The sequence below is a fragment of the Psammomys obesus genome, unplaced genomic scaffold (assembly GCF_907164565.1).
Source record: "Psammomys obesus unplaced genomic scaffold, mPsaObe1.curated_primary_1811, whole genome shotgun sequence".
Taxonomy (NCBI): Eukaryota; Metazoa; Chordata; class Mammalia; order Rodentia; family Muridae; genus Psammomys; species Psammomys obesus.
In genome coordinates this window covers 12,770,611-12,784,322 of record NW_026590062.1, presented here as the reverse complement: position 1 = coordinate 12,784,322, position 13,712 = coordinate 12,770,611, and the positions used below count along the sequence as shown (strand labels likewise).

The following is a 13,712-nucleotide window of genomic DNA, read 5'->3' as shown; positions in this document are numbered from 1 at the left end:
TGTTTCTCAGTTTCTCTCTTAACCCGGCTATCACAGAAATAATTGAGACTCATATTTTTTTTTAATAATAAACTTCACAACATAATAACTGAGCAGTTATTACTCTGTTCTTAATTCTCTATGCTAATCTGCTTTCCTGCCAGCTTATATCTCAGAGATACTTGGACTTTGTAGCTTTTGCTGCTCCAGCTTCTCTCCTGATGTTACCTGGACCTCTCGTGTGGCTGAATCCACTCCTTCCTCCTTTAACTCCTTTTTGCCTATTCTCTTGATTAGATGTAAACGGCTTTATTGGCATACCAGGGGACAATTGGGGAGCAGTGTTACACAACAGTGAGATAGGAGATTCTCAGAATAGGGATTGTAACCAGATATGTGGGGTACAGAAATCAGCATTTGAATTACACCATAACCTTATGCCTACACTGCACACTAGATTCCTTCAGGAGATGGGTTACATGGGGTGCGTGTGCTCATGTGCATGCCTGTGCACATGCTTGCTGAGGCGTCTGGGAACTTCCTAGGAACAGCTTGAGTCCATGCTGGCTGCCTCTCTGGTTTCTGGGGAGGTTGGTTTGCAGTCCTCTGTGAAGGTATGATGTACGGTGTTTTCTTTTGGATGACAGTACTTCATAGATTCTCCTGCTAATTACAGGTTTGATCATTCCGGCAAATTGCGTGTCTCCTCTTGTAAATCTCCTGTCAACTTCAGACCAGTCTCAGCAGCTCGCAGTCCAACAAAAACAGCTGTGGCAGCAGCATCACCCGCAGAGCATCGCCAACTTGAGCAACGCGTAAAGAGCAGCGGCTTCCACGCGGTGTTAAATGCTGTGAGAGCATACCACTTGCATAAAAATCAGGGACAGTTTCCAAAGAATTCTATTTTTTTTTCCAGTTGTGCTCTCTAGTTAATTTGGGGGGTTAAGGACAAACCTGGAATAGGCAGCAAGACTGACAGCGAACAGAGCAGAGGGGACACAAGTCTTTCCTCTTGCTTCCTTGTGGCTGGCAGTGTGCTTTTCCTTTGGGTGAGCGGAGCGGATGTGTGTGTGTATGTGTCTGTCTGTGAGTTTGTTAAATGCTACAAGACCACAGTTGGTTAAAAATGCTTGGAACTTCCCAAACTGGCTTTACTTTTCCTTTCTACAGTGCTCAGGGTTAACACAGTACATCTTTGTCATTACTGTGGAAGTTCCCCGGATGCATGTGTTTCAAGTCTCTAAATACTGAATATATATATATTGGTTTCTTTTCCAACCTAAACAATGTTTCCTACAGCATGAAGTGAAGGGTTGTGTGCCATGCATTCAGGTTCTTTTGTAGCTTTTGTTGATGGTGCATGTCTTTGAAAGCATGTGTAATCAAGACTACCACAGAAGTCACATGGAGAGCAGCATTGGAGATGTGCAGCTTTGGGTGTTGCATTTAGTGTTGATACCCGGGTGTTGCTTCTTACCCTCAGCCCTGCCCACTCCTCCCTGTCCCAAATTGCTTGTCAAAGTAGTAAGTACATAATTTTTTTTATGATAAAATTCTTTAAAAGTTCTTTTTAAGTGTTAATAGTATTCCTAATTTGTGCTGCAAAACTGGCTATGAGCCTTTTTCATAAGTTACATTTTCCACAACTTAAATATAGTTTTAGGAAGAAGTATGATTGCCTTCCATCTTGCATACACTCTTTTTTACTTCATTATCTGAATCTGCTTTGTCATCCAAACCGGAAACCGTACTTGAGTTGTAAACTAGACAGTGAGAAAACACTTGGCTTCTGCTGTATGTTGTTGTTGTTACTCAGTAACTTGAATATTGTTTAATGTGCTGTAAGACATTGTAGAGATTATTTCCAGCTGTTAAAAATGGTATTGTACAAATGTGAATAGACACTTATCTATAACATGGGTAAGTTTTGTTTCGCCTATAATAGATGTTTATAAAAAAAAAAAAAAAAAACAGTGAGGGGACAATTGGTCGTTTTGTTTTTTTTTTTTTTCCCAACCTCCCCTCCCCCTTTTTTTTTCCCTTCTTTTTTTTTTTTTTTTTTTTTGCTTGCACAGGTTGCACTATTGAAAAATTGAGATTGTATAAATCTGGTTAAAAGCTACAAGATACCAAAATCTTGTAGATGTTGAATAAAAAAAGTTATTATACTAACGAAGTGGACTCTTGTTTAGGCCCTCACTGGGGACTCCAGGCATAGGATAGCAGGGCTCTGTAGAACTTGGCGTGGCCTTAGCCTTCCAGGTAGCCTTAGAGTCTGACTGAGCACCCTCCTGAAGTCTGAGGCAATCTAAAGGATGGGGTAAATGATGGTACTTTTGAATGTTTTTCAAGTTGAATTGTTCTCTTTGTGATTTTCTAATCTTCTCAAAATATTGGGTGAGGTGTGTATAGGGACAGAGACCTGATGGAGTGCTTGAGACTCTTATTCTCTCCAGTTTGTTTGGTTAAGTTTTTCGTAATATTGTTGTGGATTTATTTATTCTTAGTGCCTCAAAGAACAAATGGAAAATGGTTTCTGTTCTTGGGCACATTTTGCCCAGTGGATGCAACTGTTATCCTCATTCCATATATCTCAGGCAGTGATCTCATGAGCATCAAGCGGTAGTACCCCTTCATGATCTAGAACCGGCTGACCACTGATAGTAGAGTTGTGTCCCCCTTTACAGAACCTCTGAACTTTTAGTTTTTGAACTGGGGGAGCATTCAGCTTCCTTTGGCGTGTTAAGGTTAAAGACTGAAGAAGGGCTGCTTGACTTAACTTGCTTTCTCTGTGAGACCAAATCACAGGGGATAAGAAAGATGCTGTGTCCTAGGCTGTGGGTGCCAGCCCCCTTGTTGTGTGTGTGGATGTCTGATTTGGCACGTCCTGGTTTATATGGTGCTTTCAAAGCAGCACCTGCAGGATTTCTCTAGCCTGTGCATACTGCACACTTCACCCAGGTCCATGAGGCTGTGACACTTGTTCCTGGAGCAAAATCTGTGTGTGTTCTCTTCATCATAGAACACCTCTTTGCATTTTTGTTGTTTAATAAGGAAAAGACCACAGATTTTAGGTAGCCAAAAGCCCTTTTAAAGCAGACTTCAAAAGGCAAGTAGTGTGGCAGAACAGAAGCTGGTTAACCTTTGCCCCCTGTGGTGTGTTTGACACCTGGGATTGGTGCCCAGCCCCTGTGGAGGGTAGAATGTGCTAACTGCACTCTGCCCCTACAGGAAAGCTCCAGTATTCAAGGATTTCTTGTTTCAAAATCCAAGTCTTCTCAGCCACTGTCAGGTAAAGTAGGTTTCTGCAGCGTCTAAATGCCATGTCTGCACCAGGGCCTTACTTTACTTTACCCACTATAAGTCAGCTGGTCTTTGAGATGCCTTTTTTCCCATGTGAGCAATACAGACAGCTCTGAGCAGCAGACCCAATTGTTGGTCCCATCAGTGTTTTCAGAGTTTACAGTCCATTGTGCTGAAAATCACTCATAGGTCCCATGCTGCTCAGGTGCTTGCTAGGGAGGTCACATTTCTGTGCTGTGCAAGTTCTGTGCTGCAGGCTCATCCTCTCTGTGGTCCAGCCAGAAAACTGTCCTTGGTGCTGTCAGAAAAGTGGTAAAATTACTTTTGTAAATGTGAGTTAGTCAAAAAGCTAGACGGGTTAAGCAGTTTTCTCCTTTTGCTACTAAATTGCGTATGTGCTTTCGGTTTCGGTGTCTTCTTTTTCTGTGTGTAGAGATTAGTAAGAACTTGTATCCAAAGCACTGTAGTAGCTGTAGGTGTGTACATACGTGTATTTATTCTTACTCTGCACTTAAGAAACCTTTTTGAGTTGCTACAAGAAACCTTGTAATTTGCTCTTGTCTATGGCGAAGAAAGTTCTAGATTACCAAACTCCAGAAAAATTAAACATTTTAGAGCCATGGTTTTGGCTGTAACCTCTGGGGCATTTATTTGCTGGTCTCTTCACTGTGTTATTAAAACAACTTCCAAGAAACCAGAGAAGGGGAATGAGGACACACCGGTTATAGTTTTGTCATGTGAGCCTTCTCATTCTGTCATCTACTTCCCATATTAGCATGAGGGCCACTCTGGCTTGCTTTTGAGAGCCAGTGGAGAGGTTCTCGTCCTGTGAGACACTACCCAGGAATGTGGACCTTTGTGGGCTCTGGCACTTCCTAGGTAGGAAGAATGTTCCAGAAAAGCTGCTGTTGGGCAGGGTCCACATACTGAATTTTTAGTTAGTTGAGGCATCCCCATGGGAAAAGGAACTTTTGTGATGGTGTGCTTGCTAAGAGTCCTTTCTGTGTGGGTGGACTCTGGTGAACACATACACACCACACAGGTGCTTTGCACTCTAGTGCTGAGATAACAAGCATTCCATGTCATGGCTGTAGCTGAACAGCCAGAAACCATTGGCAAGAAAATCCCTCACGAGGCTAGCCATCTAAATCAAATGAGTCCTGTAAGTGAAAGGAGCATGGAGATGCACCTAGGTGGCAGTTTGTTCTGAGTGCCCACCCTCTTCTATGCTGTACCTACATATGTACATGGGAGTGTGTAAAGAAGGATTAAGTTCGACATTTCCAGTGTAAATCTTGTAAATTGGGGCCCCAGTCACTTGTTCTCATCCTTGCCCTTCTATTTATTCTCTTCTGGACTCTCACATGGGGCGTCTTAGTACACTTTTTTTTTTCCACTGCCTACCTGAGTCAGTAGTTTTGTATGTAAGAGTTCACCTTTGCCTCATGGCTGGAGGAGTCTTGTTGCCCACATTTCCAGCACACCTTGCTGTGCTGTCTTGGGATTGGGATGCACCTGAGCGACATTCCTGATCCTGTCACCATGTGACTGGTTATGTTCAGCTTTGTCCTCTGGAAGCTGTAGTGAGCCTGCTGCTTTCATAGTTGAGAAAAGGAAAGAAAGTAAAGCAAATGCCTCCCTAGACTTCTCTTAAGCTCCTCTAACATCTTCGTCTTCAGTCAGCCAAGATGCAGCTCCTCAGGAGCCTGAACTCACTTAGCCTTCTTCAGTTGAGACCTGCTCCTGCTGTCTGCCTTGCATGTAGACAGTGCCTTATGGCCTGGCTGCATGCTCCCTGTGTATAAAAAGTTGGATTTCTTTGACCCCACAGGTGATGATCAGAGATTGACTTTACAACAAGCATCGGTAATCTGTTTTTTATACAATTGGTCAGATATTTCTAGCAGGCAGGAGATAAGCAAGGAACACAACAGGTGACCTTAGGGAACAGTTGTCCATTGGATGACAACAGTCCTACTTTGGAATTTGCAGTTAGCACAACCTTCAGCACACTAGGCAGGTTCAGTGCTGGTGTCTGACTCCTGGTTGGATAAGCTGCAGGCAGGGCTGCTGAGCTCTGGGGGATTGGTGTTGGGGCTGACAGCCCAGCAGGGCAGTGGAGATGGTGCTGACCCTCGCCTGGAGCACAGGACTGGGGTTTATGTACAGGCACACTCAAAAAATGTCCCTGTAATTCTCAGGAAAGATTTCAGTGAGCATTTAGCTTTGATAGACTTGATGACACTTTGAAAGTTGTCTACAGGGTCTGTCACAGATGGATTGCTCCAGCAGAAATTCCCTCCTCACTCCATCTCCCTTCCTCTGGTGCCTGAGATATAGTTGACCTGTGCAGCAGCCACCTGCAGGGATGTGGCAGGGCAGCAACAGGGCAGTTAACCATGAGATACACCCATTTAGAGTGCAGAGCTAGAGGAGGTAGAGGCTACTTTTATTCTTTGCACTTCAGGCTTCCTCAGGGCCGAGTCAGCATGCTGGTCTTGTGGGGAGATTTAGTCTGGCCTTTCTGATTGTGTCCTCTAACCCAGATCCCACTGGGGGCCTTATGAGCCCATGCAGGTAGATGCAGAGGACCTCGCTGCTGTTGCAGTGGCTGTGGCACTGAAGAGGCTAAAGAAGCTTGAGCCATTCCTGGCTCTGATTTGTGGGACTGAGAGAGCTTGTTTGCTTGGTTTTTGTTCTGTTTTGTTTGTTTGTTTGTTTTCTAACGTAGCACAAATACAGCCTCACCACTAACGAAGTCACCCTGTTCAGTTTTGCTGAATTTGCAAACTACTCTTAGTGCTCTTCACTAACCACTCCTATCATCAACTGTGATGGGTGGGAGAGGTGCACTGTGTCTCTGCAATAAAATTTGTGCCAGGTTCTACCTCCTTGTGCAAAGGGTATTTTCTACGTAGGCGCCGGTCTTCCTTCTTGATCTGACACGGTGCATCTGGAGACATCTGAAGGAGTCCAAAGACCTTTTGAAACAAAGTCACATGTGAACTCTAGGGTGGCTTCTGTTTTCTTCAGTTCCCTTTTGTATTGCTGCTCTGCACAGAATTGTCCTTTTGAACGAAGGGTACACACTGTTCCCATGATGCCACATTGCTGCCTTCAGCCTCTCCTGGGAACCTGCTCCCGAGTGTCCAGAACTGAGTGCTGCCATCATATTGATATGTAACTTTCAAGTTCAGTCTCATGCAATACAAGTGTGTCAGCTTCACTGAGCAGGATTCATATGCCCTCAAGTAGAAACGCTTGATCCTCACACAGAAAGTACTCTGTATTTAGGTTTTTGTTGTGGTTTGTTTTTTCATTTTTGTTTGGATTTTGTTTCTGTTTTTGTAAAATTCTTAAATAAAATTAAAGAACTAAATACAGTTTTCATTGTGTTGTGGTCTGGATTTGGAACACCTGGTGTGTCATTAACCTTGCTCACCTTAATATGGTCCCTTGGCAAGGTTGAAGTTTTTATGTTGGCACTTTGTTTAAAATGGGGTCTAGAGGGCCGGGTTGCCGTAGCCTAGTAAAAGAATACTTGCCTAGTCTGTTCATGAAAACACTATATGGTAGGGGGTGGTTCTCGCAGGTTGTCTTTTGACCTCAGAATATGTAGTAGACCAAAAATAAAAATAAAAAAAGCAAAGTGGATGTAAAAAGTTGATGTGCCGATGTGCCGGCATTACTTAATTCTGCTGATCTGGGCAGTGTCTTGACATTGGCTACAAAGGCACAGGCGGGATAGCAGCCAGGGAATTGGGAATGGCCAGAGGACGCACCACAGGAATGAGAGTGCTCTATGTATGTGTGCATATCTGTGTGTTAGCCATCTCAGCATCTTTTGGTTTGTCTGTTTGAGAAAGGGGTTCTCTGTATAGCCTTGGCTGTCTTGACTCGCTTTTGTAGACCAGGCTGGCCCTGAACTCACAGATGGTCTGCCTCTGCCTCCCTGACTGCTGTATTACAGGAATGAGCCACCATACCCCGCTCACATAGCATCCCTATGAAGGATAAGCAGCACCTCCTCAGCTTACAGATGAGGCAGGCACAGAGGTCAGAGACCTACAAGGTTCAGTGCACTTCACTCAGATGTGCGGAGGCCAGGAATGAGTTCCACCATTCACTACCTCTGGCAAGGGCAAAAGGGAGAAGAAACTTAAAGCCGAGAGGAACTTCTTCTGTCACGTGCCACAGCATTAACTGAACAAGGTAAAAGGAATATTAAAATTTTTACTCAAAACTTGACTAAATAATACTATCAGTGAGCTTGAAGACAGGAAGGAAAGTTTGATTTAAGATTGTTTCTTTTACATTTTGCATGTATTTATGTGTGTGTGGTTGAGAAGATTTGTGTGGGAGTTGTTTCCAAGGTAACTTAAGAGGCTGCCTTGGTTGCCCATACCTTCCCCAGAAGCAGGCAGAGCTCAGTGACTTTTAGGCTAGCCTCTTCTGCATAGCTAGTTCCAAGCCACTAAGGCCTACTAGTAAGACCCTGTCTGCTCTTAGTAAAGCCATATGCCAGAAGTATCCAGAATATTGCCCTCTGGTCTTCATGTGTGGGCTATTCTATGTACCAATCAATACATTAATATAATTTATTTTATTTATTTTTTTTGTAGACCAGGCTGGTCTCAAACTCATGGAGATCTGCCTGCCTCTGCCTCCTGAATGCTGGGATTAAAGGTGTGTGCTACCACCACCTGACTAAGAAATTATTTTTCAAATGTGGCTAATAGACTTGTTACCTTAATTCATGCCAAAAAGGTAGGAGGAATAGCTGTCCCAGAATTTCTGCCTCTCAGCCTGGTTTCCTGCTTTGCTTGGGAAATCAAACTGTTCCGTTCTCTCTCTCTCTCTCTCTCTCTCTCTCTCTCTCTCTCTTTCTCTCTTTTTCCTTTGCTTCACTAGTAATTTGAGTGTCACTGTTTATCAAAAGCTACCCACTCCACATTTGTGTAAATGACAGGAGTTCTACTGATTCCCCGATGCCCTCTTCTAAGCAGCTGCAAAGATTGACAGCTTGCTTGTGTGGGGGATTTTCAAATACTAATAAAATGGTGTGAGTCCCAGCATTTAGGAGGCCAAAGCAGGAGGATCTATAGTTGGAGTTCAGCCCAGCCTACATAGTGAATTCAAAGTTAGCCTGGTCTACATAAAAAGCCCTCTCTTTCAATGTCAAGGACAGGCAGAGCTACACAGAGAAAACAACCTGTGGTTGAGTGCTTGCTTAGCGTATTTGAGGGCCTGTTTTCAGCCCCTAGCTCCACCAAAAAGATCTGTACTGGTAATAGCTGAACTTGAGTTAAAACACACTAGCCCAGTCTCCATGTAGAACCTGCTCCCTGTGAGTTTTCTTCAGCTTGTTTACTTTGACCTTGTTCTCTTCAGCGTTTTCTATGTCCCCACATCCACTTTCAGACTCATCCTGGGTACCCTGGCTCTGGTGATTTTTAGTGATAGTGGCCAACCTGGGGATTGTACAATGTTGAGCAGCATGTCTGGCCTGTACTCGCCGTATCCCAGGAGGGACACACTACTGCAGCCCCAGTTGTGAAAGCCAGAGTATCTATAGACACTGCCAGATGTCCTCTGCGGGACAAGATCACTCTTGCTCATGAACCACTGCCCAGGACAAATTAGCTATGAAGAAGCAAGAATGTGTGCTTGTGGTGTGTCTGCAAGCACTTGTGGGTGTGCATTTGAGGAGGACAAGGCTCCTCAACAAAGGGCACCACCCCTGAGAGACAAAATAAAACATGTGACATGTTACACTGTTTAGGGTTGGAATATGTACAGTACAATTTCCATAAGTATGAATATTTATCAGCTAGTCATTTGAGAGCATGATGTAAAGAAGCCATCTGTGGAGGCCTTTATGGAGAGAAAAGCTAAAAGAAATGTGCAAAATACTTATTTTTAGAGTTCAGTTCTCTGAAAGCTGCCCACTCTGGATGGTGAGTGCTCTCTGGGTTAAGACAAGAGCCCACTGTTGGCCCCAGAATGGCTACTCTTTCAGAGGTCCCAAATTGTGTTCCCAGCATCCACATCTGGTGGTTCACAACTGCCTTTCAACTCTGGTTTCTGGGCATCAGATGCCTCTGACCTCTCAGAAGCTGTACTGATGTGCACGTACACCCAGACAGACATCATATACTTAATCACAAATAAGTCTGTAAGCCAGGGCTGGAGAGATGGTTCCGTGGTTAAGAGCACTGTCTACGCTTCCATAGGTCCTGAGTTGGATTCCCAGCAACCACATGGTGGCTCACATCTATACTGGGATCTCTTGCCCTCCTCTGGCATGTAGTTATCCACACAGATAGAACACTCATGTGTAAAATAAATAAAATCTTTAAAAAAAAAAAAAAAAAGTCCTTAAGAAAAGAAGAGGGAGGAGAGGCCAGTCTGCAGTCACCTTTGGGGATGTGCTCTGCCCAGTGATCCAGAGACCTCGAAGTAGACCTCTTACCTCAAAGGTAGATGGTACACCTTCAGTTACTCCTTTCTCCCATGAGCCCACTCTTTTATTTCCTGTGCTGGCTGGCCCCATGGAGCTGACTGTTGGCTTGTGCTAGGAATGGTTCCAAACAATAGGAAGGCATTTCTGGGTTGTTTTATTCAAAAGAAACTTAGTTTTGTTTTTAACCTTTAATAACATATATCTGTAGGTGTCTAAGTGCATGTAAGTGTAGTAACCCACCAAGGTCAGGGCATTTGGTTGGTCCCCTGGATCTGGAACTACAGATCTCAAGCTTTGGGTGCTGGGTGCTGGGAACTGAACGTAGGTCTTGTGGAAGAGCAGGACATACTTTTAATCACTGACCATCTCTCCAGTTCCAAGGTTGAAGCTGTCATTGAAGAAAAAGGGGTGGAGGAGCTGAGTATGTCTGGTTTGGATCCTTAGGAGCTCATGAGGCCTCAACTCTATACAAGAACTGCTGGTAACTAAGGAACACGAAGAGTGGGAGAAATAACCTTCCCCAGGGAAGAACATCAAATTCATTATGGCGTGGAGGCACACCTGGGTGCTGGAAGTGGCAAGGCAGGCCCCCGAGTGTAAGCAGCAGCCTGAGCCTCCTGAGAGCCTTTTTTTTCTTTCTCTCTCTCTCTCTCTCTCTCTCTCTCTCTCTCTCTCTAGCCTCCACACTGTAAAATAAGAGACATAACTTTTGGTTTGGTTGGTTTTTCAAAAAAGGGTCTCTCTTTGTAGCTCTGGCTGTCCTAGAACTCACTCTGTAGACCAGGCTGGCCTTAAATTTAGAGATCCACCTGCCTCTGCTTCCAGAGTGAAGTGATTAAAGGCGTGCACTGCTGCTGCCACCACCATCACGTGGTTAAGCCTTGACAACCTTAAGAAATGACTCCATCCTGCAAGGGCATCAACATCTCACTGGGTGCAGGAGCTTGCCACCAAACCCAAGAATCTGGGTTCATTTCTGGAGTTGACTCCTGCAAGTTGCCCTGTGATTGCCAGGCACCCCTCACATACACACAATGAATAAATATGAACCCGTCATTTGGGCTTAGTGGCACCTACCTCCCCTTATCTGAGTTGAAGGCCAGTCTGGTCTGTATAGTGAGTTCCAGGTCAGCTAGGACTACGTAGTAACTGTCTAACTTGAAAACCAAACAACCTCCCTGCTTTCTGGAGGGTAGCAGCAAGCTCAGAAGAACCACCCTAAAGAGGGCTTTGGCAGATCCAGAGCCCCCCCCCCCAAAAAAAACAGGGTCACACTACATAAGAACACACTATGTGGGCTGGAGAGATGGCTTAGAGGTTAAGAACGCTGCTTGCTCTTCCAGAGGTCATGAATTCAATTCCCAGCAACCACATCTATCTCACAACCATCTATAATGAGATCTGGTGCCCTCTATGTAACTGGCCTAGAACTCTGTAGACCAGGCTGGAGCTCACAGAATGCTTCTGCCTCCTGAGTGCTGTGGTTAAAGCTGTGTGCCACCACTACCAACGCTGCGACTCACAACTCCTCTTTGTTATACTAGAGAAGGAACCCCCGGCCTTAGCATATGAAGAGTCACTGGTCTCTGTCATTGTCACCTTACTTGAAGAAGCCAGAACTTCACAGTGTAATTAGGGGTCTGATTATGGCATCTTCCTGGGTTAGGATGGCCTCAAATTCAGTGGCAAATGATCCTACAGGAAGAGAGAAAAAGGCCAAAGTTGAGATCAGTGGCATGTTCATAAGCCAAGAACATCTGTGAGCAACCAGAAGTTGAAGGAGGCAGAGGTTCTCCCCAGAAGCCTGAATGAAATGCATATCCTGCCAACCCCTGGGTCAGAGTTCCAAAGCTGTAGGAAAATACTACTTACCAAGGCAGTAGTAATGATAGGACAGCCCTAATACTGTCCTCTCATTCAGATGTAGGCACATCTGAAATGGAAGCCTTGGAACAAGGAAGGAGGGAACGAGGGACTAGACAGACCACTCAGCAGTTAAAGGCATGTTTTGCTCTTCCAGAGGACCCAAGTTTGATTCCCAGTAACCAACTCAGGTTGCAAATGACCTGTAACTCCAGTGTCAGGGGATCTGATGCCTCTGGCCTCTGTGGGCGTCTGTCTGCATTCACCTCATACACAGTCTGTTGGAGGTTGGTCTGATGCACAAGAAATCACAGGAAGGAAGGAGGATACCACAGTGGCTGAGTGTGGAGAAAACCATGAGTGAGAAGGACTCCAATAATGGTGTGAAAAGGCCCAGGTAAGAAACATAAGCAAAGTAAATAAATTGTAATAAATATATAAATAAATTAAAAACCCACAAGCAAGTGCCACGGGATTATGGATGGAAGGTAATCCAAACAGGAAGGATTAAGGCGGATGGCATTGGATGAGGTCTGGGAGATGGATGGTGAGGATATTGAGAAGGTGAAATATTTGCTTGGCCCAAGGTAAATAAGGCAAATATGAAATATAACAGGTTTCTCTGTCTTATTATTTGTGATAGCAGGTTAAATAATAGCCACAATAATCATATTTTACATTTACATCAACAACAGTCCCACACAGACAGGCACAAGTGACTTTAAAAATAAAAAGGGAACTAGTGTCCCCCACACAGGTGTCCCACTCATGCCTGGTCTGGGAGCACATGCGAGCTGATTATGGGATATGTTGTGCTCTGAGCTCAGCGTGTATGGGTATCCCACAGAAAAGCCTATTTTATAAGCTAATGGTAATATTTCCCAAAAGAACTAAGGACCACCAAAATAGCTAGCTGGCAAAGGTACTGGCCATGCAGCCTAGGCTAACAACTTGAATCCAGTTTCCAGAACCTGGACGAAAATTTGTGGTGGCTCCAGTTTGTAGTTCTAGCCATCCTAGACTAGGAAGCAGAGAAAGGAGAACTGATCCTAACCTCATGGCTCCGCATGAGCACCGTGGCACCCATGCTCACACGCCATCAGTAAATATAGAAAAGGCAGAGAGCTGTGGAAATAGCTTGTGGTTAAGGTTACTTTGAGTTATTCCAGAGGACCTGAGTTTTATTTCAAGCACCCAAGTCAAGGGCTCACAGATGCCTGTAACTTAAGTTCCAGGTGATCTGATGCCCTTTCCTGGCCTCTAGAAGTTCCTTCATCTATGCACGTATTTTTCCCTAACCCCACACAAATACACACATAAGAATTTTTGGGGCTGGGCTTGGTGGCACACACCTTTAATCCCAGCACTCAGGAGGCAGAGGTAGGTGGATCTCTATGAGTTGGACACCAGCCTGATCTACAAAGCAAGTCCAGGACAGCCAGGGCTACACAGAGAAACCCTGTCTCAAAAAACAAATGAATGAATGAATGAATGAATGAATGAATGAGTGAATGAGTGAATGAAATGTTTTAAATAGGTGGAAGGTAAGAATCCACAGATGCCAGAACACCAACACACAGGGAGGCAGAGGCAAGCGGATCTGTGAGTTCCAGAGCAGGTTGGTCTATAAAGCAAGTCCAGGACAGCTAAGGCTACACAGCAAAACAACAACAAACAAAACACGTATGTTGTGACATGCAGAGGCATGTTCTCACTTTAAAAAAGTAAAAACTAAGCCAGGATTGGTGATTCTGCACTTGGGAGGCAGAAGCAGATGAATCTTTGTGAATTTAAGGCCAGCCTGGTCTAAAAGCAAGTCCAGAGCAGTCATGGCTTGATGCACAGAGAAAGCCTGTTCGAAAAAAAAAAAAAAAAAAAATCAACAAAACCTATTCTAACAGGACATAATCTTATACATAGGATATCCCAAAGAGTCTGCCTATATGCTATTAGAGCTAATAAGTTGGTTTGGGAAAGCTGAAGCATGTAAGATCAACACATGAAAACTGGTTGGATTTCTTTTATTTATTTATTTTTTTAATTACTGGTTGTATTTCTATGCACCAGAAATTAATAGTATAGGACAGGCAAGATGGCTTACAAG

At 44.3% G+C, this 13,712-nt stretch overlaps 1 protein-coding gene across 2 annotated transcripts in view; it reads left to right on the top strand.

Annotated features, from left to right (window-relative positions):
- Sbno1 (strawberry notch homolog 1) overlaps positions 1 to 2,009 on the top strand; it is a 56,010-nt gene extending 54,001 nt beyond the window's left edge. For both annotated transcript variants that reach the window (XM_055605774.1, XM_055605773.1), the window contains exon 32: positions 656 to 2,009. In XM_055605774.1, the coding sequence (XP_055461749.1) occupies positions 656 to 798 (143 nt within the window). In that variant the 3' untranslated portion in view covers positions 799 to 2,009. The remainder of the gene's footprint in view (positions 1 to 655) is intronic.
- The last annotated feature ends 11,703 nt before the right edge of the window (positions 2,010 to 13,712 follow it).